The sequence below is a fragment of the Fringilla coelebs genome (assembly GCF_963513975.1).
Source record: "Fringilla coelebs genome assembly, chromosome: 10".
In the NCBI taxonomy this organism is placed as follows: Eukaryota; Metazoa; Chordata; class Aves; order Passeriformes; family Fringillidae; genus Fringilla; species Fringilla coelebs.
In genome coordinates, this window is record NC_140036.1 from 24,233,818 (window position 1) to 24,261,022 (window position 27,205).

At 43.7% G+C, this 27,205-nt stretch overlaps 1 protein-coding gene across 3 annotated transcripts in view; it reads right to left on the minus strand.

Annotated features, from left to right (window-relative positions):
* The window catches only part of RSRC1 (arginine and serine rich coiled-coil 1), a 95,759-nt gene that overhangs the window by 54,135 nt on the left and 14,419 nt on the right, over positions 1 to 27,205 (minus strand). For all 3 annotated transcript variants that reach the window (XM_084212394.1, XM_084212395.1, XM_084212393.1), the window contains one exon: positions 18,076 to 18,234. In XM_084212394.1, the coding sequence (XP_084068520.1) occupies positions 18,076 to 18,234 (159 nt within the window). The remainder of the gene's footprint in view (positions 1 to 18,075; positions 18,235 to 27,205) is intronic.

Below are 27,205 nucleotides of genomic sequence, written 5' to 3' on the forward strand. Positions count from 1 at the left end.
TTCTCCAGGTTTTGCCAGGTTTGGGATTACTTAAACCCACAGTAACTAACTGAGGTGGTGTGAACTTCCTTTGCTAGTAAATTAAATTAAAATATTCCCTAGAACTTGCTGAAATCATGATTTTAACCTGGAACATATTCATGCTCCTAAAAATACTCCTTGTATCACACTAATCATTCATCAAGAGGGCTGAAAAATGTGCCCTAGCCTCAAAATGCCCCATTTAGGTACCACAAACCAGCTTAAGATTTCACATATAGTGTACTTTGCAGTGAATTCACAGCAGTTCCACCCCAGAACTAATACACAGTTAATTAAGAGGCACTAATTGTCTTTGCCCTAGATTTTGGGTGAGAAGCCATGGGCTGCAGGATAATCCTATGGGTTATTTATACCCACATGGACATTACAGGGAAATTCAGGCCAAGGGGCCTCTGGGGGGTGCAGAGCTCCTGACAATTTCATTTCCATGGGATCACACAACTTGATTTCTACCTCAGCATATCCCAAGATGAGACATTGCTGAGCTTGCCATTTTTCGCTGCTCTCTCCAATCCTTCCTGCACAACAAACTCATCAAGAAGAGCAAATGGTTTGGGAATCTCCCACCCTGCTAGGGAAAGCACCCATGATATATTATTTAAAGTGTGCAATGTCATTTTGCTCTCACCAAGCACCAGCTTCAAATGATGTGGAGCTGATCCTGGGGTGTGAACACTCCAAACCTGGTGGTCTTGGCCCCAGTGGATCCCTCCCATCATCCAAATAATTTCTCTCTCTCAGGAAAAACCAGTAGGAGGTTTGGCCAATTACTAAGAAATTTAAATGCAACAAAGACCCCAAGATGATCCTATGAGGGTCACTCAGCAAAAGCAGGAGGAAAAGCCAAAGTCAGCCCCCACACAAACACTCTGGAATAACTTGGAACTGCCAAGGAACTCTGTGGAATATAATGCAGACCAAATTGAATCATGCTAAAACCAGGACTTCAAACAGGACACAAGGTGAAACAATTTCCATAATATGTTATCCTAGAAAGAAGGAAAATCAGTACCCAAGAGACCTTATCAAATATTCAACAGGGGAAATATATAATAACCCTGGCTCAGAGAGTAAAATCCAAGATTTTATGCAATATCAAGACTGAAACTAAACAGAGAGGGAAAACTCCAAAATGCAGTGTTGATAAAAGCAGCATTTTCAAACAGACCCTACAAAAATATTGCACTTCTTTGCATGTATTTCTCAGGTAAACAAGAGAGAAAACAACTACCCAAAATCTTCTGGTTTTGCTTTACAGAGGCTTCATGTCCAGTATGAAAATCCCATAAATCACAAGGGATAAAATAACCACCCCAAATCTCCTGATTTTGGTTCAGGGAGGCTTCAAGCTGGGTATGAAAACCCCATAAGTGACCAAAGCGGATTCCTCTGTCCTGGCTGCCTTAAAGCCACTCCTCAACTCAACCTGGTGATTCCAAGGACATCAACAAGGTGCAAATCCTTGGACTTTTCCTACTTGCAGTGGGGTTTGATTGGTTTTTCCCTGGTTTTGGATGGTTTTGGTTTGGTTGGTTCTTCCCTGGTTTTGGCAGGATTTTTCCTGGTTTTGGCTGGTTTTGGTTTGGTTGGTTCTTTCCTGGTTTTGGCTGGATTTTTCCCTGGGTTTGGATAGTTTTGGTTTGGCTAGCTCCTCCCTGGTTTTGGCTGGATTTTTCCCTGGTTTTGGATGGTTTGGTTTGGTTGGCTCCTCCCTGGTTTTGGCAGGATTTTTCCCTGGTTTTGGATGGTTTTGGCTGTGCTGGCTCCTCCCTGGTTTTGGCTGGATTTTTCCCTGGTTTTGGCTGGTTTTGGTTTGACTGGCTCCTCCCTGGTTTTGGCAGGATTTTTCCCTGGTTTTGGATAGTTTGGTTTGGTTGGCTCTTCACTGGTTTTGGCAGGATTTTTCCCTGGTTTTGGATAGTTTTGGTTTGACTGGCTCCTCCCTGGTTGGGCTGGATTTTTCCCTGGTTCTGGCTGGCTGGGTGGCATTTCTCCTCCTGTTCCCTTCACCAGGAATGAAATCTTGTTCTCCCAGCCTGCACTCCCAGCAAACACAGGCAATTAAACATCAGGCTCTGGAATGTCACCGTCTCTGTTAACCAGCCTTAAATAAATTAGACAACTTTGGCCTGGTTTACCTTCTCTGTAATATGATTTAGTAGATATTCAATTAAAACACATCCTGTAGGTGAAAGTGTAGGGAAACATTTCCATAATGGACATCAGTGGCAGTCGGAAGTGCTGCTAATTAGCCCCAAAGAACAAACCAGATTACAGCAGGAGCAGCCAGCCCAGCACTGGAAATGCCCACAAGGCTGGGCTGAATATTAAACAAAGCCCAGCAAGTTCCAGTCTTGGGAAGCACAACTATGGGAAAAACTCTCTGGACTGGTAGAGAGTGTTACAGGTTAATGAGGAACATAGAGGCAGAGCACAATAATTATCATACCCAACACCTCCCCATCTGGGCTGGGATGGCTGCAGAATATAAACACAGCACCGAGGCTGCCACTAATTACACGTGTGCTGCCATTAGCAGAAACACTGGAAACTGTGTGAGCTTCTCCTCTGCTCCTGGCACTGAGGAATATTAAATGCAAGTGTAAGTCAGGGAGGAAATTTAAATGTTCTAAGCACTAAAACAATTTGAGTACAATCAATTTTCCATTTGCTGAAAGCTTCTAAATCCCCCTCATTCACCCAATTACTACTGTACTTAACCTAATGAAATTTTATTCTGCGGGAACAATACTATTCTTAAACAAATTCTTGAAAAAAATATAAGATTAAAAACTTCGAGACAAAGAATAAACTCCTAGAGAAAAGATGCAAATAAAATTACTATCATAATCTTTTGTTTTTTGTTTGCAAGTAGAAGAGTGAAGAGAAACAAAAGCATGGAACATAGCATCTGTCATATCAGAATATAAAAAGATGATCCTGGCACCAAATGAAAAAGCTCTAATTCATTTGCAAATCAAGCCTGCCAGTTCTATTTCAAGCTGGCGGTAACTGTCAAGAGTTAACAAGATAATCACTTTCAATCCTGCCTTCAATGGTACATTACACTGTTATTCCATTCAATAAGGCCCTTCTTTGGGGCACTGGATGAATGGTTTTCATTTCCAACTCACACAAAAAGTTGCAGAAAAAAAAAATCCATGGGGCTTAAGAAAGAAATCCCTTTATGGGCATTTATCTGCCGGCACTTGCTTTTAGGCAAAATGAGATATTTGGATACATTGGTGTCCATTCACTTCCTCTATTCCTTCAGGCCCTCAGTCTGGTGATAAAAAAAAAAAAAAATCCCACAAGGAAACCTCAAGCCTGTTTAGTTTGGGGTTGTTTTTTTTTTCAACTCTCCATGCACATTAAACAAGTTCTGCAATAATCTTTGGTAAATGCTTCACACCACGCTGAAACGACATCGGGTTTGAACGGCTCCCTCTTTGTCTAAATTCATCATAAACTGCTCAAAAATAGTAAATGCTCAGGAAAGTTGTGCTTAGGGAAACATTTGCCAGTGGCTCATTAAACATTCAGTAAAAATAAAGTTACCAATTAAAGGCTCTCTGCCTAGGAAACGAGGCAACCTCCAATTTATCTGAATTAATTATTTGTAATTCTTTTCTAAGGCTCTGTGCCATGAATTCTTCCCAACAGGAGAAAATCTTGTAGAAGTTTATTAAGTATTTTAAACTTATATGCTGGCACACAACTTTCCACTAAGACCTGCAAATAAAACTCCTCAAGCTTTTGCTTGCTGCTCAGAATTCACATTACAAGACACAGCCTTGGTTCCCTTGCTCAGATCTCATTCTATGACTGCATATTCCTATTCAAAGGTTGGGATTTACAATCTTAGAGATTTTTTCCAACCTCAAGGATTCTACAGTGGCAATTTAAAGCTTCTATGCTGACTTTAGGAACCAATTACTCTTTTTTTTCCCCCTATTTTTTTCCTTCTTTCTTTAATCCCCACAGATCTCAGTTCAGAGAACAAAGCTAAATTTATATTTAATATCTGAACTGGGCTCAGCTTATCCAACCTATAACCAATACAAAGCTTTTTATTTATTTTATTAATTTAAAAATCCCTTTCCTCAAACCCAGGGACCCACCTCTCCCATCACTTCTTATTCTATCTGCACTACTCAGATTTTTGATTGTTTTTCTAACCCATCACTAGAAGTCAGACAACTTCTTCCCCACCCTTCTCATGCAAATGTTCCTTTCTATTCAGGCTCTTTTATGGAAAGTCTAAACACCACAAGTTACAGCTTCATTTTTTGTTCTTTGCACTTCACAAGTTCTTCAAAGCTTCTAGACACAAAGATGTTCTTATAATTGAAAAAGTACTTTAACAAACCCAAAGCCTAAATGCCTCTATCTATGGAGTACTAGGATCCAGCTGGTTTTGCTACCCTACTGCCCCTCTGTCCCAAAGAGAAAGAAACTGAAATAAAAATTAATTTCAAATTCACACAATTTTGAAGGACTTTGAAAGAGCACAAGATGTTGCACTTAGAATAGAAATAAGGAGGAAGTGACAAATTTCAAAAGGAAGACGTGTAAAGTCCCAAAAAAACAGGAGAAGTTTGGGATGTGCTCCCTTTCTCTTTAGCCAGCAGTAGGATGGCACCAACACTGCTGAAAAACAAACAACTGATTAAAAACCAAGAAGGAACCAAGAAGGAACTCATCTGCAGAGCTCAGGGAAGGACCAGGATCACCCAGCAATCCTTGGAGGCACAGCTTTTCCAACCAAAGACTGAAACCATTTCCAGCATCCCTGAGGAGGAGTGCAGCCCTTGGGGAAGCACTCAAGGGCAGCCCCACTAATTCCACCTGGCTGGAATTCCAGCTCTGGGGATGCATCTGGTCCCTCCTGAGCAGCCTGAAACCTCGTGGGGCTTTGGGCATCCCTGCTGGGAGGGATAAAAACCCACTCTGGAAATGCTGCTGACCTGAGCCGGGGACTTTGGTTTAATTCCTCTCCCTCCTTCCACCCAGCCTGGGCTGATCTCAGAATATTCTCAGAACGTCTCAGATTTGTCTCACAGGCCCAGCTTCTCATTCCTACACAAGACAAGAATTCCCTACTCCTGAACAGAGCAAATCCACTCAATCTGAGAATATTTCATCTCCTCACCTCCCTCAGCTTTTTTGATCAGAAGAGATTTGAGTTTCAGGCTTTCCTCCACAATTAAATTCTTTTTTTTTTTAATCTCAACTCGATGCAGCCCTAAGGAAAACCTTTGGAAGCCTCTTGGTCTCTCCAAGATGGTCATTCCAGGCAGCCCAGTCTAACTTCCAGTAAGGAAGGAAGTTCCATCTTCCAGCACCTTCCATGCTGGGCTGTGTTGCAAGACAAATTTATAAAATGTTAAAAGGGAGAGCTGAAGTTGTTCAGGCTTGAGGGGGAATTCCTCGAGTTCCCTGGCCACCAATGAAGAGGAAGAAATAATATTTCATCAAAATGAAATAAAACCAGAAACTCATTGCAAGTCTCAAACACATCTGACCAAACCCAAGCCTAAAAGACAAAAATAACCTGGAAATGCTTTGAAATTAATAAAAACAGGAGGGGAAAAAAATCAAATCAAATTAAAACCAGCTAGTTGGAGTTCATGAAGCAGAGGAGATGGACAGGGATCATCAAAGTTCTCACCTTGGTTTTAAAGGATCCAGCCCAAAACAAGGCTGGGCACCTTTGGGACAGGGCTGAAAACACAGATCCAGGCTGGAGTCTGCTGTGCACCACAGCGTGGTGAGAACAAGGAAAGATCTGCAAGTTCCCCTAATCACAATTTGTGGTTTTGGTAGAAAATTTGACAGCCTAAAAAAACCCCAAAAGCACCAAGCAAAGCTGCCTAAGCTCTTCATGTTCCTTGAGTTGCACCAGAACCTCCTTCAGGCTTCCCAGGGACACCTTTCCCCTGGATCTCCCAAAAGCATTTCGTGTTCTGGCATTTCTTCAGTGAAATCAAAATAATCAGTGCTGCACATTAATGACTTACCACCAAAATGAGACCAAAAAAAGACAAAAATATAAGAGCCAAGATTTCCTTCAAAGGTTGTTTTTTTAGTATAGGGAGAAGAGATTCCTGAAGGAATTGAGCACCATAAACATGGCAGGCTCCAAGGAGATTTGGATCCTAAGGAATTTGGAGGTTGATGGTTAAAACCAGCACCTCCTGTTGTACCTGCAAATCCTGGAGGTGAAGTGAAATATTCTATTTAAAGTAAAAAGCCAAGTAAGTGGCCAGATCCTTTCAGGGCAGCATTTCCCAGAGGATTCCCAGCCCATACAAGAGACCTGGGAATGGGTGATCCAGCTGACACTGGTGGGAAGAATCCCAAATATTCAAAGGACCAGGGGAATATCCCCCAAACACCTTGAGCTCCAAGCCCACCCAGTGAACTGCAGCCAAATTTCTGTGTCATGTGTCCCCTCCAGCACTCCCCAGCTCTGCTCAGGAGGGACCTCCTGGAATGACTGAGGTTGGAAAAGACCTCCAAGGCCACCGAGTCCAGCCTTGGACCAAATCCTGCAATGAAATCAGGGTATGAGATGTAAGATCCACTTCTGTGACCACTGCAGGGCTGAACCAATCTTTCAGGGAGGAAATTCCAACCTGAACCTCCCCTGGCTCTCACTAAGGCTGGAAAACATCTCAAAAATCACTGAGCCAACCATTCCTGAACCACTGCAGACTGATGCTCTAAGACAAGCCCCAAGTGATGCTGCTTTACATTAAAATGCTTATTTTTACCTCAAATTTCAAGGTGGTGGCCTCAGCCAGCCCAGAGTCAGCTGAGCTCAGGGGTGAATTGAGCTTTTATAACTTCTGAAAGAGGAGCAGACAAAAACCCCTCTGTCAGCTGAAAGTTCTGCCTCTCTGTGATGCTCCCAGGATTAAGGATTTTCCCTATTACAACACTCCTCATATTTGTCTTATTTCCCTCTCTTTAAGGAATGCTTCCAGACACTCTCACTGCTGTCAAGCAGAACCACCTGCATTTTTTGCTGACTGCTGGTGGAAGAAGAATGTGGTAGAGAACGTGGCAATACTTGTAGCTGAAAGGGATTAAGGTAAAATATAAATTCAATAAATAAATTGATCATTTAGAATGAAGATGCAAAATGAGGGACTGATCTCCACAAACAGCACCTTGATATTGCTGAAAAGAAAAAGCTTCATATATTGGCTTTTCCTCTGTTTTCAGTTTGGGCTGAAAGTTGCAATTTCAATAGACAAAACTGTTGTGCCTTGCAAAGCAGTGCCACAAAGGGGTGTCCCCAAAGGTGGAACTGGAACTGCTCCAAGCAGTCAAACACAGCCATGGGTTCAGCACAAAGCTCAGGACTTCCACACAAAGGCAGCACAGGAGAAGCCACTGCTCAACTTCCTGTCCAAGCAAGATGTTGCAAAGTTACATCAAAATTTCTTGATAATTTTCAGGTCATTGAAACAGGTCAGGATGTTCCAGTAACATAAATAAATAATATATAAAAATATAGATATTAAAAAATCCCCTTCCTCTGGTCATCATGGCTTCAGTCAACCAGGTCAGCATCTGGATGAGAAACTTTTACACCAGTACCAAAAGCAGAGAATGGAAGAAACTGGAAGAATCAAGTGAAGAAATTTAAAAACTATAGTTTTAAATAATAATGATTAATTATTAATCAATAATAATAAATTGTTATTCTTAAACAGTAATAATAAATAATAATTTTGAAAACTTTGTACCTCTGTACAAGAGGATAAAACAGTTTAGTTGTCTCTAGATGTAATTTTTTTGCCCAGCAGCAGAAATCCAGCACAGCCAACAGCTGCAGTGAGCAATGTTCAAACTGCAGGTGAAATGGGGGAAATAATTTCAACTAGGGGGTAAAGCTTGCAAACTCTGCTTCATGTCTGGGATTCCAGGGGGGCTCCTCCTTGTAAATCTGTAACAACAGAAGCTGCAAAAACCGATGGCAGGAACAGAGGAACAGCAGAAAAATGTCCATTCTTCGTACCTGCAACACACCCTAGCACGTGGTACTTGGTGTGCTGCAAAAGGACCAAAAATACATTTTTTAATTAATAAATTTAAAACACTTTTTCCCATTCTGCATCTGGCATTTGTCACCAGGTAATGGGGAAGGCTGAAATCAGCACATCCTGAAGCAGCACCTCCTGCACTTGCAGGATGTCACAGACCTGACTGGGGAGTGACAAAAAGCCAAGTGCTGAGAAATATTTGAGAAGCTGTAATAGCCCAGCACCAGATAAACATTTTTTTTTAAAAAATTAAAAGGCAGCCCCCAGAGTCAGAGCCAGGGGAATTGGCTATCTCTTGGACGTGGAATTGATCTGAATGCAATTACTTTATTCTTTTCAGCACCGTTTGACTTTGAACTAAACATCAATTAATGCACAAACAAGATCTGTTAACTCCAATACTGATTTTTCCATAAAAGATGTGAAGCAAATTCATTGGCCTCCATTGAATGGCTCTGAGCAATCGCAACCATCACTCAAGGCCAGCTCAACTTCATTTTCCAGCGGTCACTTAAACCCTTAATTCTCACGACAAAACTCCCTCAGCCTCAGGTTTAAACCCCTGAAATGAGCAAACAAGACATCACATAATGTATGCTCCAAAGCTGGGACCTTCCAGAGCTTCAGCTGCAGCACAGCCATTGAGCCATGGCCAATGGAAGCTCATTTGAATAATCAATATGACAACCTTATTTTTCTAATGCAAACAGGATTGCTACAGTAAGGTGTCTCACTGCCACATCACAGTCATGGCCTCTTTTAACCCCTAATTAGATTTAGGCGATTATCCCTGCTCTTCCTTACAAGTGTACAGCCCGGATAAGGGATGACAAAAGCTATCTGCCACTTCCTCAGCCTCTGCAGCCTGCAGGTTATGCAGGGAGATACAGGGGAAGATCAGCAAACAATTGTTATTCATATCATCTCCAGTTTGGAGATAGTCACAGTTTGCCATCCGTGCTGAGGGAAAATAGCCCAGAGCATTAGGTAAATGCAAAACCCCTAAGAACATCGGGGTTACACAGATGGAAATTCAAGGTGATGTTGGGGAATTATGTTTAATTCAAATTGGTTATCACAAAGAGAACTATGGAGCCCTGGTTTTGTGCCTCACGCAGGAAACCCTGCCTTTTCAAGAGATTTCTGTGCATTGTCTGGTGGTGTGTAACATTTTACATGGCTGGTTCTATCAAAATTAAAGGGAAAAAAAAAAGAAATCAAACTTAGAAACAGCAATCCCAAAAGAATTACATTGCTCAACAAAGTCCGAGCAGACAGAGAAGATCTATTACAGAAATGTAATCACATTTCATTTACAAGAACTCTTATCTCAAGCACTTAAACATAACATTTAAACAGTTTTCCATTTTATTGTGCTCAGTATTGAAGCTAATAAGATAGAAAAGTATAATCACGTTAGCAACATTTCTATTGCATTACATAAACACAGCACGAGATTACAGGCAGAGCAGGGGAAGGCAGCAGGCAAAGCTGAGCCCTGCCTTCCACTGGCACCAGGAACAGCACAGGGACCATGTGTGACAAGTGCCACGCTGAAATGGGATCCTGGGCTCCCAAAATGGCCCTTCCCAACCTGCCTGAAAAAGGGATTGCACCTCACATTCTCCACATGGGAAGGTGCTTCGGGGAGAAGTCCTGATCAGTCACCCAAGACAAGTACAATTTTCAGAATTGCTACAAAAACCATTTGGACAGACCTGTGAAAAGCACTGAAGGGGAATATATTTTAACAGATGTTGCAGTGTGATTTCAGGGTTTACCCCAGATCCCCTGAAGATTCCCTGGGATCAGCCCCTGCCCCTTCCCCCTTCCACTGGGCCCTGCTCCAGAATTGGCTCCAGAACCTGCAGGACAGGGAAGGAAGAGAACCAACCAACCATGGAGAGGAGAAGGATCCAGGGAGAGCTCAGAGCCCCTGGCAGGGTCTGAAGGGCTCCTGGAGAGCTGGAGAGGGACTGGGGACAAGGATGGAGGGACAGGGCACAGGGAATGGCTCCCACTGCTGAGGGCAGGGATGGATGGGAGATTGGGAACTGGGAATTCCTGGCTGGGCTGGGATTGCCAGAGCAGCTGGGGCTGCCCCTGGATCCCTGGCAGTGCCCAAGGCCAGGCTGGACATTGGAGGAAATAAATTTTTCAAACCCTAGGAAACTTTGTCAGGAAAAAATTCCTCTCCCACAACAATGTGAGAAGCACAACCTAAAAACAAGGCACGAGTCAGAATATATTACAGTGCAGAGTAGAATTTTCAAAAATTACATCAAAAACCTACAGCATATAAAATTTTGAGCCTGTAACATCAAGACCTAATTATCTGCTATCTACTTACTGAGTTATTGTAGCCTGAATGTTTAAAAAAGGAAAAAAAGCAGCAGAACTATTAAAATTATTTTTGAAGCTCATGGAAAGAATTTCCAACAAGCTCTGGGGCCTAAAGCTTGCTTTGTTTTTTAAAATAAATTAATTGATGGACTTTAATCTTTTGTCCTCCTCAATAAAAAGCACATTGTGACCCTTTAAATCAGATTTAGTGGCTCTCACTCCTTATAAACCTCTTCCTTCTCTTCCCTCTTCATGCTCCTGACTCACAGGGGACCTGTAAATTAACTCCCAGCAGAAACCCCCACTGCAACATCAGCCAAAACTTCACCCAGGTTTTTTTTAACACTGTTTAATGTGGCCAGGAAATAAAGGCAGAGCAAAGGAGGAAATAAAGAGGAAAAGGGAGATGGCAGAGGCAGGCACACAAAGCCTTCTCAGCCCTGGCCCTGCATTCCCCATTCCTGTGCTGAACCCTCTCCCAGAAATCCATTGTCTGCATTTCCCTAATATTTCTCAAAGCACAAGCAATGCCCACCTGACAATAATCAATGGAAAAGCCCCTTTTCCCTCTTGGACACACATGATCCCATTAAGCAGCCTCAAAAGATTCTGCTCTGAGCAGCCAGGGCAGACCTTCCTGATCAATTCCTTAATCCATTTGGAGAGAATGGACTGATCCTGCTGCTTCAGCTCCAGCCCAGGAAAAATCATTCCCAGCATAATTCACCATTACATGGGCCTTGTATTACAAGAACTTCAGCTGCTGGAGCAGCTGAGGAGCGGGGCAGGATCCAGGAGAATCCAGGATGTTCCCTCTGACTCCCCATTCCTCCCCTGGAAGGCACCCAAAGCATTCCCAGCCCTGTCTTTCAGGGATGTTTGAAGGTTTTGGTTTTTACACTGCCAATAATGGAAACATTGATGGCTGGAGTGGAAGCCGTTCCCAGAGTTTTCTCCTGGAAAAAGTGTAATGCATCAGGATGCCATAATCTAAAAAAAAAAAAAAAAAAAAAAAAAAAAAAAAAAAAAAAAATCTAAAAAAGGGAATAAACCCAACACAATGCTGAATTATTGTCACAAGGACCACTCTGCTCCAGGGGCTGGTGGGGAACATCAGCCCATCCTGCTGGGGAACTGGAGGAGCTTCATTCCATGAAGGGATCAGGGGATTCTCAAGGAACAGAGAAGGACATGAAGGTCAAGAGCAGCCTCTGCACCTGCAAATCTCCTAAGGGAACCATAGGAGTTCCCAGAATGGAAAATTTGGGTGACCAGTCTCTTCTCCATGGGAAGATCCAAGAGCTTTCCCTCCTCAGTGGAGAATCACTCCAGTGAAAGGGTGTGGAAGCAGGGAAAGGGAAGCACAGGTTATCTGTAGGGTTCCACCCCTACTGAGTAGGAACAACCAGGAGGTGCCAAGGATGGAACCAGAGCCTGGAAGTGAATCATGAAATCACAGAGAGATTTGGGCTGGAACGGACCTTAAATCCCACCCAGTGCCACCCCTGCCATGGCAGGGACACCTCCCACTGTCCCAGCTGCTCCAGCCCCAGTGTCCAGCCTGGCCTTGGGCACTGCCAGGGATCCAGGGGCAGCCCCAGCTGCTCTGGGCACCTGTGCCAGGGCCTGCCCACCCTCCCAGCCAGGAATTCCTTCCCAATATCCAATCTACATCCCTCTTAATTTAAAACTATTCCCTCATGTCCTATCACCGATCATCAATTTAAATAATTTCATTTAAGTTTGTCACATTATTTTATCATTCTGAACAACAGAAAGGTCCAAAATCAGACCAGGATTAGAAATGCTTCTTCCAAACAAAGATGCTCCTTCCCTTCCTAATCAAAGCCATGGATTGTTTATAAGCTCCATAGCAGGTAAGCTCATTCCAGGAAAAGCTCATTCCTGATCCAAAATACGAGGTGCAACAGCAAGTTGAATATTTTAACGTGAGTTTCAATTTCCCTTTACCACAGCATTCTCTTTCAGATGGGCTGTTTGTGAGCTGCCCCTCCTCTGCCTGCTCTGAGGAGCAGTGTGCTGGTTTGGGGCTGGGTTTCCCCTAAATCCTTGCTGGGGACTGGTGGCTTTGGTGGCAGGATGCAGGAGCAGGGTGCAGGGTGAGGTGATTACTGTATCTCTGCTGTTCAGTATCTGCAGGGTGTCTCAGTGCCACTCCAACTCCTTAAACCCAGTAAAGAGATTACAGCTCACACTAACTGGATTTGCACAGCTCTGGATCATTCAGTTTGGATTCCTCCTGCCCAGATTAAGGGAGGCCATTAAAACAATAGTCAGCTGCTCTCCCAGCACAAGGTGTCCCAGGGAAAAAAAAACCCCAAAACTCCACGTTTACATTCAGAACATGTGTGTGTTTGGACATGGGGGCAAACAAAACCCTCCTTCAGCAGGAACACTCCACGTTCAAGGGATGATTGCACCCAAACCCCAGGATAATGCAAATTATATAGTTATAAAAGGACAATCAGGGTGGCTGGCAGTTCTAAGGAGCAGATAGTTTGGAAAATTTTAAACAGCTTAAAAGAATGTGTGTCTTTGAAGATACTGCCTTCAAATGCATTCCAAAACCTATTTCTGGAAATAGGGAGAAATATAATTCCTTCAGCATAGCCCATGAATTTAGCAGGGAAGCTCATCTGACAGCCATCACTAACTGACAGTCTGAACTACAGAATCTGAACACAAAACTTAGATTTTTGTACTTAGCACAAAAAGCACTTAATGAATTGAAATGAAATGGTTACTCTGAACTAAAAATCTCTTTGTTTTCCAGAGCCAGTGGTTCCCCAGCACCTCCTGCACAGTTTTGTTCCACAGCTTACACACGTGTCCCATCCACGCTGGCTTTTCCAGCTGTCTGGGAGTGAAAGGAAAAGAAATCATCCCATATGCTGCTGCCCATTAAATAAATGGCCAGTCTTTTGAGTCCTAAAAGGGGATTTTTAGCAAACAAAAAGAAAAACAAGGCCAACACAGCTTAGACAACAATAGCAACAAATCTCGGTCAAAGGCAAGTGACCCTCGAGCTGCTCTGGGCATATGGAGGTCTCAGTCCTTTTCAGAAAAAACCCTTCCTCTGCTTGCCATTAGCCTTTGGCTGCCTTCCTGAAGGAAACTGTCCTGCTTTGGCCTCTCAGCTGCTTCCTTCTGCCTCCCAGCAGCAGCAGCAGCTCTGGCAGCAGGGCTCAGACTCCTCACCCATCGCCCCAAACACGCCCAGGTGCTCCCTGGCACTCCTGGGTGCTCCCAGGATCCATCCCCTGAGCACTGCAGGAACCAACCCCAGCTGCTCAGCTCCTTTTCCAGCAGCAAACAGATCCTGACAGGGTGAGGGATTTAATCTCTCTGCACTGAGGTCACCCAGAGACACTTCTGATGAATTCTTCATTACCTGCTCCAGTCACCCCATGCTTGGGTTCTGCCTGCAGGCAGACAGGAAGGCAAAAGGAGTAAGAATTAATTAATTAATTAATCAATAGAAGAGGCATTTTGGTTTTACTGTGAATAAGTGACTCTCTTGCCATGGCAGTACATCCAAAAGATCCTGGAAAACCCACTTTGAGTTCAAGCAAGTGCCTGGCAGTCATTGGGGTATCCCAGGCTGGACAAAGGGGCTCAAGTTGTCATTCAATTTTAGAAGCTGTTCTTCAAGAGGCTACCAAAAGAAATCACTGGAGCCAAGGAGTCCTACCAAGAGTCTTAAAGCTTTACTGCAAGCACTTCTCAAAGTCCTCATCATTTAGCTGACACTGAAAATAAACCTGCTTGGATTAAAGAAAGATTCTTCCCCTCTGCCAAAAGATATTTCTCCTATAAACATTCAAACTACTTTCCACCACAGGATGGAGTAGTTTGGTTTCAGCACTGAAAATGCAGTTGCTAATTTTAAACAGATTTTAAAGAAGTTCTCCAGTTTTTCTAGGAATGCACATGTTTAAGATGGATTTTTGGCCACATTCTACAATTCCCACCAGCCCATTTCTGCTGCCCACTTCCATTTTCCTGGAAGCACCTCCTCTAGGATGTTTATAACTCAACAACAATAATTTGATCAAGGTTGAATCATGGCCTGCAATGTCCCAGCCCAGCAGCAATCCTTACTTATTCTATTTGGGATCAAAACTTCCAAAATGAATGTATTTTCCTTCTGGACTCCTGAGCTACAAACTAAACACAATGTACTTTATATTTTCCTCATAAGGCTCTTTGAAATAAACTCCAAAGAGAACTGAAATAACCAACAAGAACTCCTGAACGTGAGACCAGAGCAGCACAAATTAAACAAGCGTTGTGGCACCCTGAACATCAATTTGTGTTTGCATGTTTCTGCTCCTTAGGAAATGGATTTTGGCAGGTCAGATTTTGAGGAAAAGGTCTTGGAGAGACAGAATCAGCCTTCCCAACCCTTCAGCTCCTGGTGTAACACAGGCCCCAAACGTGCCAGAGGAATCCTCCCTCCCAATCAAACATTCTCCCTCTGCTGCTGGTGAAAAGCAACGAGATCTCTCTTTACAACCCTCGTCTTGCCCAATAAATTTTGCATGAAAACATGTCAGCCCAGCCCAGAATTCCTGCTGGCAGGCTGGGAGGGTGATGAATGTTTAATGCAAACAACACCCCCAGCCTGGCGTCAGACAACAGCTCCTGCTCAGCCCCTTTGATGCCAGCACAGCTTCCCAGCACTTCTGGGGTGCTCTGCCCACACAGCTCCATCACCTCTATGCAAATCCGGGCCAATTACCAGGAATGACTTCCTACTGCACTGCCTGGGAAGAAGGAAGGGAAGAACAATCACGTGCCAAGCTCTGGGAGAGTGTGACTCAGGAAAGTCCAGTATGGCCACTTTGCTCCTGGTTTGCTCCAAACAGCAACAATCTCATCAAGGGCCATCCACGGGGCACTGGGCAGGGATCCTCTCCAGGGGACTGGGGAATGCCACTGGAAAAAGGTCCCAGACAGGGGGACCTCAGGGAAACCTCAAAGCCCTGAAGGGTGGAACTGAAAGGCAAAATGGAGATTGTGTCTGAAGCATGAGCTCCTCGGCTCTGTGACACTGACAGGACACAGGGAACAGCTCCCACTGCCAGGGAAGGGATGGATGGGATTTTGGGGAGGAATTGTCCCTGGGAGAGTGGGAAGGGGCTGGCAGAGGTGCCCAGAGCAGCTGGGGCTGCCCCTGGATCCCTGGCAGTGCCCAAGGCCACCTGGAGCAATCTGGTCCATGGAAGGTGGCCCTGCCCATGGCAGGAATGAGATGGGATTTAAGGTCTGTCCAGCCCAAACCATTCCAGGATTCTGGGATCTGTCAAAGTATTTAGGAAGCTGTGAAACCATTAAAGTACAAATGTGTCAATAACCTCATTAAGGATCAGCAATTAAACCAGTGGTCAGGTTTGATTAGTGGCTCACCACTTCTTTTCTCATAACAGCTGAGGAGCTGCTCTTAATTAATTCCATTAAAAATGTCAAAATCACTTGGAGAAGTAATCCCAAATTCTATTAGTACACAAGCAATGATGAGACCCATAAATCTAGGAAAAGTTATTTAAAACTAACAAGCTTTTAGTAGCTCCCCCCCAATTGAACAAGGAGCCATATGAAAAACACATCTCAGAACAGAATTTGCATGTTTTGAAGCTGATCAAGACTTGAAACATCAAAATTCAACAGCACACCCAACCAGGTCAATGAAGACATGCATGCAGGTTGTTTTAAAGCAAGAGAATTTCAAAAAGCATAAATAAAAGATGAATGTAATGCTTTGATTAGTACAAAAAATAGTGGGAAAACATTGTAGTGCTGTAAAACCTCTCACTTCTGCAGCCTTGGACAGCTGAAGGCTTCCTGCATGTAGATGTTACTGGTCTAAATGTGGGATTTGGGGCTGGAGGGAGCTCCCAGCCCACATTCCCAGCAGCTGCTGCAGCCTTTCCCTCCATAATGGCTGGACAAGTGGAACATCCCTTAAAACACTTCAGGGTGTGAGAGGAAAGAGCTGAGCTGTTCCACAGCCCATCTCATGAGCAGCTGGTACTTCTCCAGCACTCCAGAAATTCAGTGCTCAACATTAGAGAATCATCAGTGAAATAGGGAATGCCAAAGGACAATGCCAAGAATACTCTTTTTTAAAATAATTTTACTTTTTACTTTTGAAATTTCTCTTGAGATGTTTACTGTGACAGGATCTCCCTTGAAAGAATCTGAAGCTGCCCCAGAAAAACCCCAAGCACAGACCTTTCCCCCTCACATCTACAAACACAGCCAAGCCAGGGACAGAAAATCATCATTAGGGTTCACAGGAGCCACAAACAAATTTGCTGCTTAATTAGTGAAAAAAAAAGCATTTTGATTCTGGGCCTTAGAGGAGCAGTAAAGCCCCACATATACAACAACATCTCTCAGATAAGCTGCCGTGCTGCCAAGCTGAAATACCTCCTTTTATGCAAAGTTAAACTATAAAGTCAAGCAGCACCTGAGAATTTATGTCCCTTCTTCCCACAATCTGGCTTCAGGCTGATCTTCATTACAGCTCCAAAGCAGCTATTTTGAATAAATACATTGCAAACAGCCATGAATTTAAACTGGGACCTGGTCCTTGAGGTGCCTTTGAGGAAGGATCTGCTCAAATACTGAGGCCACAGGATTGTTTCCACCAGAGATTCCCTGATGCTGGAGGTTCTGGAAGGGCTCTGTAGATTAATGAGACTTTCCAGACTCTGGGTCTAGAAATTAAATCTGCTTGGAGAGTCCAAACCGGATCCAACTTAACCAGGAATTTTCCTGCTGCTGCAGGGAACAAAGGGAGAATTCCAGAAGCCAACAGAAGCCCACATGTGGGTGGAAGATGCTGCCCTAGAAATTCCCCAGGAGTGTTTTTCAGAGGGAATCCACCCAAGGGAAGGTCATGAAGTGACACCTCAGCAGGTTTTTTTTGGAAAGGATCAGACAATAAGGGAGAAGACAAACAGCCCAGGAAGGCTGCACAAGAGCATGATGTGTAAAGCAGAGGGAATTACATAAATTACATAAAATGCCAAAAATTGCATTGCCTTTCCTGCAATTTCTCATCAACAATCCAAGTTGTTCCAAGCAGAAATACTGGACTGACAGCAGGTTCTCAAGGGTTCCCATGGCTCACCCAGAGCAAGGCTTGAACTGCAGTTCTGAGCCCCATCCAAAGCCCAGGAGGAACATCTGCCACTGGGAGGAGGTGTAGGTGTGTGTGAACAGGGAAACCCATCTTTGCCTAGGAAGAAGCCCTCATGCTTTCCAATATTCCTCATTTTTCCCCTAAATCATGGCTATTACATATGGGAAGAATGTTTATATTAACAAATTGCAGAAAGCTCTTTAACCCACCTGAAACCAAGCGGGGAGGGAAAGGGTGGAAAATTAAACCATCACTTAGTGTGAAACATTGCCACACTGCAGAACTGTAAAACCCTGCAAGCCCCACCCTCCAAATATTCTGCATAAACCCCCACCTTTCAAATATTCTGAATTTACATTAACTGAGCTTATGTAAAACACAATTGAAGGTAAAGGATCACAAGAGTAAAGGACAGGGCGGTGCTGCCCGCCTTTGCTCCAGCTGCATCTTTGCCATTTCACTCACCCAGCCTTGGTGCTGTGCATCTCCTTCTCCTTCCCTTTGCCCTTGTCCTTGGCTTTGTCCTTGTCCTTGTCCCTGCCCTTGCGGCGCTCCCGGGACCCGCTGGGGGTTCTCCTGTGGCCGGACCTCTCGCTGCTGCGGCTGTAGGAGCGCTGCCGCGACCTGCGGGGCCACACACACAGACACCACGTGAAGGACTCGGCAGAGCAAGGCCATGCTGCACTCCTGCAAGGACTGAAACCCTGGCCTGCAGATTGCAGAGCTGCTCTGAAACAACGCAGGGACAGCTGGGGCTCTCCTGCGACCTGCGGAGCCGCACAGACACCGGGCGGGGAAGGATTCCTGGCAGAACGAGGGCATGCTGCACTCCTACAAGGATTGACAACCTGGCCTGCAGATGGGGACTGGGATGCTTAAAAAGGTCACCTGGAACAGAGGCTGGGCAGAGTTGAAGGAATCAAGCAGGGATTTATTTATTAAAATACCTCAAAGGACACACCTTGGGCAGCGCAAGAGCCCGGCCAAGGCTGCACCCAAGATGGACCCAGATGATTCCAAGCCACAAGTCTTCACCCTTTTCCAGGTTTTGGTCCCTTTCCATGCTGGGTTCATTGCCCAGTTCCAGCCCAGGCTGTGCAGTCCCACCCTCCCAGCTGCTCTCCTCCATCCCCTGCTGTTTGCACTTTCTGGGCTGAAGCTGCAGCGCTGTCCTGGGCTCTGGGGCTGGGCAGGGATTGCTGTGTGTGCCTGGGCTGTGAGGAGAGCTGCTGGCACTGTCTGTGGAGCTCAGAGTCACACACTGCTGGAGGGCAGTGCAGAATTTGGGAAATATAAAAGTTAAACTTAAGGCATCAGGTAGCCTGACAGGAAAAAATTATCCCAAAGCAACTGGGGAAGAGATTCTGATTAGAACAGGTTAAATCTTTTACAGCATCTATTGGATTATCTAAACAAACAGAACAGGAGTCACCAAAACTCTTGTGGGAAGCACCCAAATAGTGAAGGAAGGTTCTCCTTCACCAGAGAAAGAAGAGGCTGCTTCTAGGCAGACAAAAAGGATCCCTAAAGTGTAAAATACCAAATTAGTCTAACAAAGTACCACCAATTCTTCTGCCTCCCTCTACAGAGACATCCAGATAATTTTTTTCTCCAAAAACCACAGGGAGTGAAGTCAGACATCAGCAGGCTTAATTTGCTACCAAGGTTTCATCTCCAGGTTTTAGAAGCTTTTGGCTAATCAGCCCTGAATACAAACACTTTTTAAATGTCTTAAAGGTCTAGAGTGAAAATCTCAGATCTTGCTGCCCTACTTCACAGTTACAAAATTTCACCATCAGAACAACCCATCAGCCATTTCTCACCAGCACTGCACTTCAGCCTCGTTAGAGTTTATTATTTCATTTCAATACATTTCATAAATACATCTAATAATATAGCACATGTCACAATTTAATACCTTTAAACTGACAATTTAGCAAAAGAAGTGAAAAAGTAAACGTTGCTCCTGCACTGAAAAGAGATGCAAAATAACTTAAAACACATAAAGAAGGATTCATGCATTACCAAAATGGAAAAAAAGATCCAGAAGTTTTAGGGCAGGTTCTTTGTGTGTCCAAAATTATTTCATTATTCCTGAATTTCTTGTGGAGCATTTTTTAAGTTTTATTTAATAGTTTGTCACAGATCAATGCTACCTGAGTGGACAAGGGATATTTGGGAAAAATCAGGTCAAGTTTTCCTTGGTTCCTCTTGCCTGAGCACCCTGACTTTGGAACGTCCCAGGGCAGGGGATGGAGTGAGATGGGCTTTAAGGTCCTTCCCAACCCAAACCATCCCATGACTACAATTCCATGATTCCCACGAAAGTTCTGATGGCACCTCATAGAAAAGTTCCACTAAGTACTGAGGGAAATGGGGAAATTTTAAAAACAGCATTAAAAGTTTCTTTAGCACCTCCTGCAGTGCAAAACTCCCAAGGCCTTTAAAAGCCAAATCACACAGACAAAATCCCTCCTTTTATGAAACAACAACTGCTTAATAAAACTCAACAATAGACTAAGCAAAAGAAAATCCTCCATCCAGATGAGGCTATAAATCACACTTCTGGAATTTGTCCAGCACATGGGAGTTCAGGTCCCCACTGCTGCCAGGAGCAGCTCCAGAGGTCAGGACTGGGTTCCTGTTTCAGCAGCTGGTACCTTCCAACAGCAGCTCTCCCATCCTGGTCACTCTATTAACACCAAGAAATAGATCAAATTACCACTGCAGTGCTGGATTCTTAACTGGAGAGCATTTGCTGGCTCAAAATGGATTTTTAGTGTGTCATCACAAATGTAAAAGTGCTATCCATCCATCCTTACTCCTCAGGCAGAAGAAATTTTGACTTGAAGGAGAATTCTGGATATTAAATCTAATTTTTGTTTGGCACAGAGACACTGTTTTTACAAACATCATGATGAGGCAGCACAGATTTACAGAACACTGCCCTAAATCCACTATTCCAGGTAAGCCTGGCTCCTCAGAACTCTGCAGGCAAGTCCAAACCAGAAAATAAACCCCAAACAACAAAACAAACAAAGCCCTGTAGCAACACAAATCACCTTGAATTGATGCAGGGCCTGTCCTCACTTAATGGCACAGTCCTCCCACCAGGAATAACAGGAATCTAAAATATTTCTTGCTAAAGATCTCCAGTTTCTCAGCTCAAATCTGAACTGGAGTTCAGTTCTACCTTTTGCAGGTACAAATAACAAATTCAGCTCAGGCAGGCTGGATGCTCAGCTCCTGCATCTCTGCTCATCCCCATGTCTGTGCAGAACTGGTGGCAGGTGACATCTATACACAGGGAACAGCTTTGAAAAATTAGAAGAGTAATTGCATCAAATTTCCCCTTCCCTGGCAGTGTCCAAGGCAGGGACTGGAGCTCCCTGGGACACTGGAAGGTGTCTCTGCCATGGCACAGCTTCCCTGTGCCCCACCTCCCTCACAGGGATGAATTCCTCCCCAATATCCCCTCCAAACCTCCCCTCCACCAGCTTCAGCCCATTCCCACTTGTCCCATCACTCCATGGCCTTGGGAGGAGTCTCTCTCTGCTGTTCCTTAATTCCTATTAAAGTATCTTGCAAGATCTACAGGACAGGAAATCAAGATAAAACTTCCTGAAATGGAGCTCTCAAAAGTCATCTGCGTCCCCAGCTCATCACCAAACCACAACAAAAGGCCAAAAAAGATCTGGCAGAGAAGACAGATTTTCTATTTTATCTGCTGTTGAAAAATAACAAGAATCACAATTAGTTCTATTAAAGCAAGACCCCAAATGTTCAAATTATGGAACTACCAGAGGGGGGGAAAAAAAAACAAACTAAAAAATGAAGCAGTAGAGGAGATTTCCAGCATGGATCCCCTTCCCCCCCAACAACACCCAAAACACCCACCCACCATGCCAAAGGTTAAGTCATTTAGTCAAGTTCAAAGATCTTCAAAGGGTTCTTAGATCCAGATAAGCCCATATGTTCCCAAAATTCTGTGAAAAGCCATTACTTTCCAATCTGCTTTTCATGTCTAAGTTGCAGAACACACAGATGCTTGGCATCACTCGGGATCCCTAAATTCTCACACCAGATAATCAAGGCTCACCAATAAGTTCCCTATCTGCAGCCCTAAGAAATGGCTTTATTCCATCAGCACTCGGGCCGCTTGTAAAAATTGAAAGTCTCCATAAAAGCCCATTCAGTTACTGCACAATAAGTGTTAATTTGCTAATTTCTTCACAGGTAATCAATTAAAATGTAAAATATTGGATAAAATTAGTTGCACTAAATTTAACAGCTGCTCCATAAGCATAATTAGTTTCACAAGGGCCATATGTATTCTGAGCAGAGACCGAGTTGAAACAAATAAGCGGATTTTAAAACAAGTTTGAGGAAATCTGCATTTAATTAGCAGGTGGGCACTACAACTGCATAATGTTTTTATACATTTATATTTATGAAGTGACAGAAGATCTAAAGGCTTTTTAAAATGGCGTTTATTGTTTGAATGGGAACTGTTTTGCTGCATGCTAAAGTGATTTAAATCCTTATAGCCCCGCTTTGAAAAAATCATAAATGGTGAAAGAAAACATGTGGAAAACTGTAAAACTAGAAAGAATTTGCGACAAAAAGCAGAGCCACATACCATAACCAAAAGGAAACTACACTTAATTAAATGTACACTACATCTGGAATATCAGCCTAATAAAACGTGCAACTATTAATTCTCATTGTTCTAAAGGAAATGAGGTCAGTGGCGTTTAGTATTTCCCCAATTATATTGCACTAAAGCACTGAACTCTATCTTAGAGGTCCAATCTAATCTCTTCAAAAGGTTACAACTGCAAAAGAGAGACTTTTTTAAATGGAAAGAGGAATTAGAGCCCAAAACCGAGACAGGGTTTGTTTTCTTCTCTTTCAGCTCTTCCAGGAAAGATCAATTTTTGCACAAATAATCTGTTTTATTGCTAAACAGCACCCCCCACTCCAAAGAAGGGTGCTGAGATGTCAACTTCTCTCCTGGAATTCTTCTCAGCATCTCTCACCTGACACAAGCCTTATTAGATTACTTTTAGCTCAATGGCCACAAACAAAAGCCAACAAATCCAGGGCTCTTTAATACTCCAGCCATAAATCCAAGGGCTGGGCCAGAACAATGGAACAACTGCGCTGCATCAAGCCTGGCTGCTCAGACTGCTAATAAAGCCAGAGTGCAAACACACAAGTAATTGCAGCAAAATGCCATGTTCTCTTTCAAAGCATATTAAGAGAAAGTTCCTTGTTTAACTCAACTTCACCACCAGGAAAAAAAAAAAAAATCATGGTACGAGTTGTTGGAAAGGTAAAATAATTTCAGGTATCAATTGCAGTCACTCAGACTGCAGAAATTATTAAAGATGTATATATAATCCAAATGTAGCTGCCTCTATAAAACTGTTATTAGTTTGCAATTTTAAAATGCATGTCTTTGAGGAAGTTAAATATAGCTAATATGTATGATAATAGTAATTTTTAAAAATTTACTGTTCAATATAAGGCAAGTGATAACAAAAGTAGGCAGCAGCAGAGTCAGAGTTTCAACCTGAAATGACACTGATGCAAAGAGGGAAAAGTTGTTTCAAACCAGCAGTTTGGACAGTTAGAAAATGACAAAACATATTTCAGAATAAGGGAATATTTAAGATTTTCTCTCTGGCACCCACAGTGCCAGAGAGAAGCAGGATGAAATAAAAAAAAGAACAGGGACAACCATGAACTTTTTTGGAGATGATGTAAAATGTCTTTCCTCCAGGACTGCAACATTTCACTTTCATCCAGCCCATTTCTCCCTGCTTGCCTTTTCCTCAGCCTGGGCTGTGACAGCTCTGGGATTTGGCTGGGAAAGGAAGAATTTCCTTGCTCGTGTCTTTGTGTGGCAAATTATGCCAAATGCAGAGCTGAGGAAATGCACTCACCAAACACCAGCACCAACTCAGCCCAGCAATTCTGCACTTCTAAATCATGGAAACTACATCATCAAACATTTGAGGAGGTAAAATTCCCACAACTGTCATTCTGAAAAGATGGAGTTACTGGAAAGGCAGCATGGAGAGGGACAGGGGTGCAGCTGGAGAGAGGAACCCAGGGATGGGACACTGCTGGAATTCTAAAGCAGCTGGTTTGACACAGCTTGAGCTCTCCAGACTCCTGGAGAACCTCCTGCTCGGGATTCCAAGGGGGATGAAGGTGCCTCCTCTGCCACAAGGAGTCCTTGGGAAGGACTTCCAGCATGGCCTGGACATCAGTGAGGGGCTGGAAAACCCACGGGAGATCAGCTGGGAGGAGGAGAACAACCCCAAACACATCGAGCTCCCTCTATGAGCCTTGGGGCCACAGAGCTGTGCCCAGAACCTGCACATCCCAAGGGATCCAGGCACTGCTCCCTGCATCCCCTGGGATCCAGGCACAGCTCCCTGCCCATCCCCTGGGATCCAGGCACCGCTCCCTGCCCATCCCAAGGGATCCAGGCACATCCCCTGGGATCCAGGCACCGCTCCCTGCCCATCCCCTGGGATCCAGGCACCGCTCCCTGCCCATCCCAAGGGATCCAGGCACAGCTCCCTGCCCATCCCAAGGGATCCAGGCACCGCTCCCTGCCCATCCCAAGGGATCCAGGCACAGCTCCCTGCCCATCCCAAGAGATCCAGGCACCGCTCCCTGCCCATCCCAAGGGATCCAGGCACCGCTCCCTGCCCATCCCAAGGGATCCAGGCACCGCTCCCTGCCCATCCCCTGGGATCCAGGCACCGCTCCCTGACTGAGGAATGGCCATGGGAGAGAAGCCCACCAGGCCCTGCCAGCTGCAGGAGCACCTCAATGAACCCTTCAATGCCAAACTAAAACCAAAAATAGACGTCACTGGGTGTTATCTGAGAGACAGATCATGGATTAAACTCCTGCTACCCAAGCAGGGAGATACACCATTTATTTCCCTTGTCAATCTGCTTAAAGACTCCTTCCTAAAATTCAACCTCAAATTAAGATCATCAGCTAAGAACCCATCTGGTTTTACCTGACATGAACTTCCCTCACCTCTTCTCAGAGTGTGTCCCAAAGCAGGACTTTTTTCTAACCCTATGTTCCTGTAGCCATGTCATGACTGAGCAGAAAAATCTGGAATCTAATTCTAATCATCTTTAGGGAATAAAATAATAAGGAAACCAAAGTTAGTACAGAAACTGGTACATTGTCCTATTAAACAAACAGGACAAGGAATGTGAGGGACTTTTGGCTTTCTCATTCAAAGCAGTCTTGGAATTTAATGGCAAAAACATCACAAGCACCTAAAAAAAAATAAAAGGGCTCAATACCCAGGTGCAGGTACATTAGATAAAAACTCCCACAGAAAACCAAAGTTAATGTGGATAAGGGAAGTAAACATCATTCCAATAATCTGAAAACAAAACAAAAGAAGGCTCAATTGAGCTGAAAATACCAAACTTGTTTTCTGGTCATACAAAAAGTTTAAAACACGAGGTGAGGCAAAACACAACAGTTGCTCATTTGCCACACAAAGACACCAGCAAGGAAATTCCTTCCTCTCCCAAGCAAACCCCAGAACTGCCCCTGCGTAGGCTGAGGAAAAGCAGCCAGTAAAAAATGGGCTGAATGAAAGTTTAAATGTTGCAATCCTGGAGGAAAGATATTTTATATTTTCTCAAAAAAAAGGGGGGGGGGGGGGGGGGAACTGGAATTCTACAGGAACAAACAAGCCCTATTAGCAAGCAGATCCATCAGCCCCTGTAATTAATTCCTACAAGCACGTGGAGTTATTCCCTTCTCCAAGCAGCTGGAATCTATTTGAAAAAACAAAGGTGCAGCTTTCTGCAGGACTCTGGACAAACAGCCCAGATTATCCCTCTCTGCCTGTGCAGGCATTAGTGCCTCTGCATCTGCCCTGGATGGATCCCAGAGCATGGAAAAGGCTCCAATTCATTCTCCAGATGGAATCACCAGCCAGGCAATTATTTGTTGTAAATTTGACAACACCTCTGATATTATGGTAAAATGTTAAGGGACAGACAGGAGAGATTTTCAGGTTGAGATTTTCCACTTCCCCTGTGCCTCAGCTCAGATTAATTACAGGTAAACACTGCTCCTCTGCCTGCTGGGACAAACCCAATAGTTCAGGTTTTGGGATCATAAAACCTCCAAGACTGAGGCCCCAGTGATGGGCTGAGCTTAAAGACTCTGTAATATCTGTGTGTCCTTACCTCCCCAAATTTATATTAGACAGCTGAAGGGAATTACCTAAACACATATTTGAAATCAGCTTACACACCAGGACACCACCTGCTCTCAGAAACTAGAAAAAACGCCAAAAAATCCCAATTTAGGTGATGCAGCACCAGCACTGGAACTGAGATCTCAAAGTGCCACCAGCACGAAGCCAAAATTGAAACAACAGGAGAAAAAAACCTGAATATTCCTCATTCTTCAACACTGCAACACTTTTTAAAAGGCAAAGAAAAAATCTGCTTAAAGACAGGATTAAAGCATTTCCTAGAAATAAATACCTAATTTAGAAGGCTGGAAATATTGAGACTGACTGATTCATAATGACCACAAGCAACACAAGTAATAACAGCTGGATGAAAAGCTGTGTCTCTACCTTTTCCTGAGTAAAACAAATGAACCCATTCTCTCTGCTCACAGCTTTTAAAAAAAGCAATTTTTTTTCCTTAATTCAGTGATAACCAGACAGGTTGAGGCTTAAATTTTATGAGATGTTAAAAAATGTAAGGTATTCCACCTGTACTTTTTACCACCACATGCTTATGAAGAATACAGAAACATTTTTAGAACACCTCATTTTCCCAAAATAAAAACAAAATAAACTTAACATTTTAAATGAAAATTGCTATAACTGATGTCCAAAAATTAAGTCATGAAAAGGCTTTAGAAAGACACAAGAGGAACAAAAATATTTCACACCATCCACTCAAAATCTTGGGGAGGGACAACATAACAACATAAAGAGTTTGGATATTTTGTGTCTATTTTCCAGTGCACACTCTATAAACACAGGGATAATTCCCCAATTTCCATGCAAGATGGATGCATCTCCCTTTAAATATTTTGCATGTAACAAACACAGCAGACAGAAGGAGGCAGGGGCTGTTTTCAACATTCCTGGATGAAAACTGAACAGCTCCATTCCTGCAGACTGCTGAAGAGCAGGAGCTGCCACCTTTCCCAGCCCCAAAATCTCCTTTTCTGGGAGTTACCACCTCTAACCCTGTCCTGTCCCTCCCAAAGACCAATTCTTAGGGCTAATTAAAAACTCCAGGGAAGAAACTCTCAATATTTCATTTACTATTCTAAAAATTGGTGTTTTCCTCATGGAATGTGCAATAGTTACATAAAACATTGTCAAATAATTCACACCAGAAAGAGAGAAACAACAAAATCGGGATTGTTTTTAAAAAAATACATAAAGCAACAGAAGTACTTAATTATTATATTTCAAAATGTGTCCTGACTGCTCTGATCAGCTGATGATGCTGAGCACAAACTGGTTGGTGTCAGTGCTAATTTAAATGGGGAATAAAGGTGAATTATG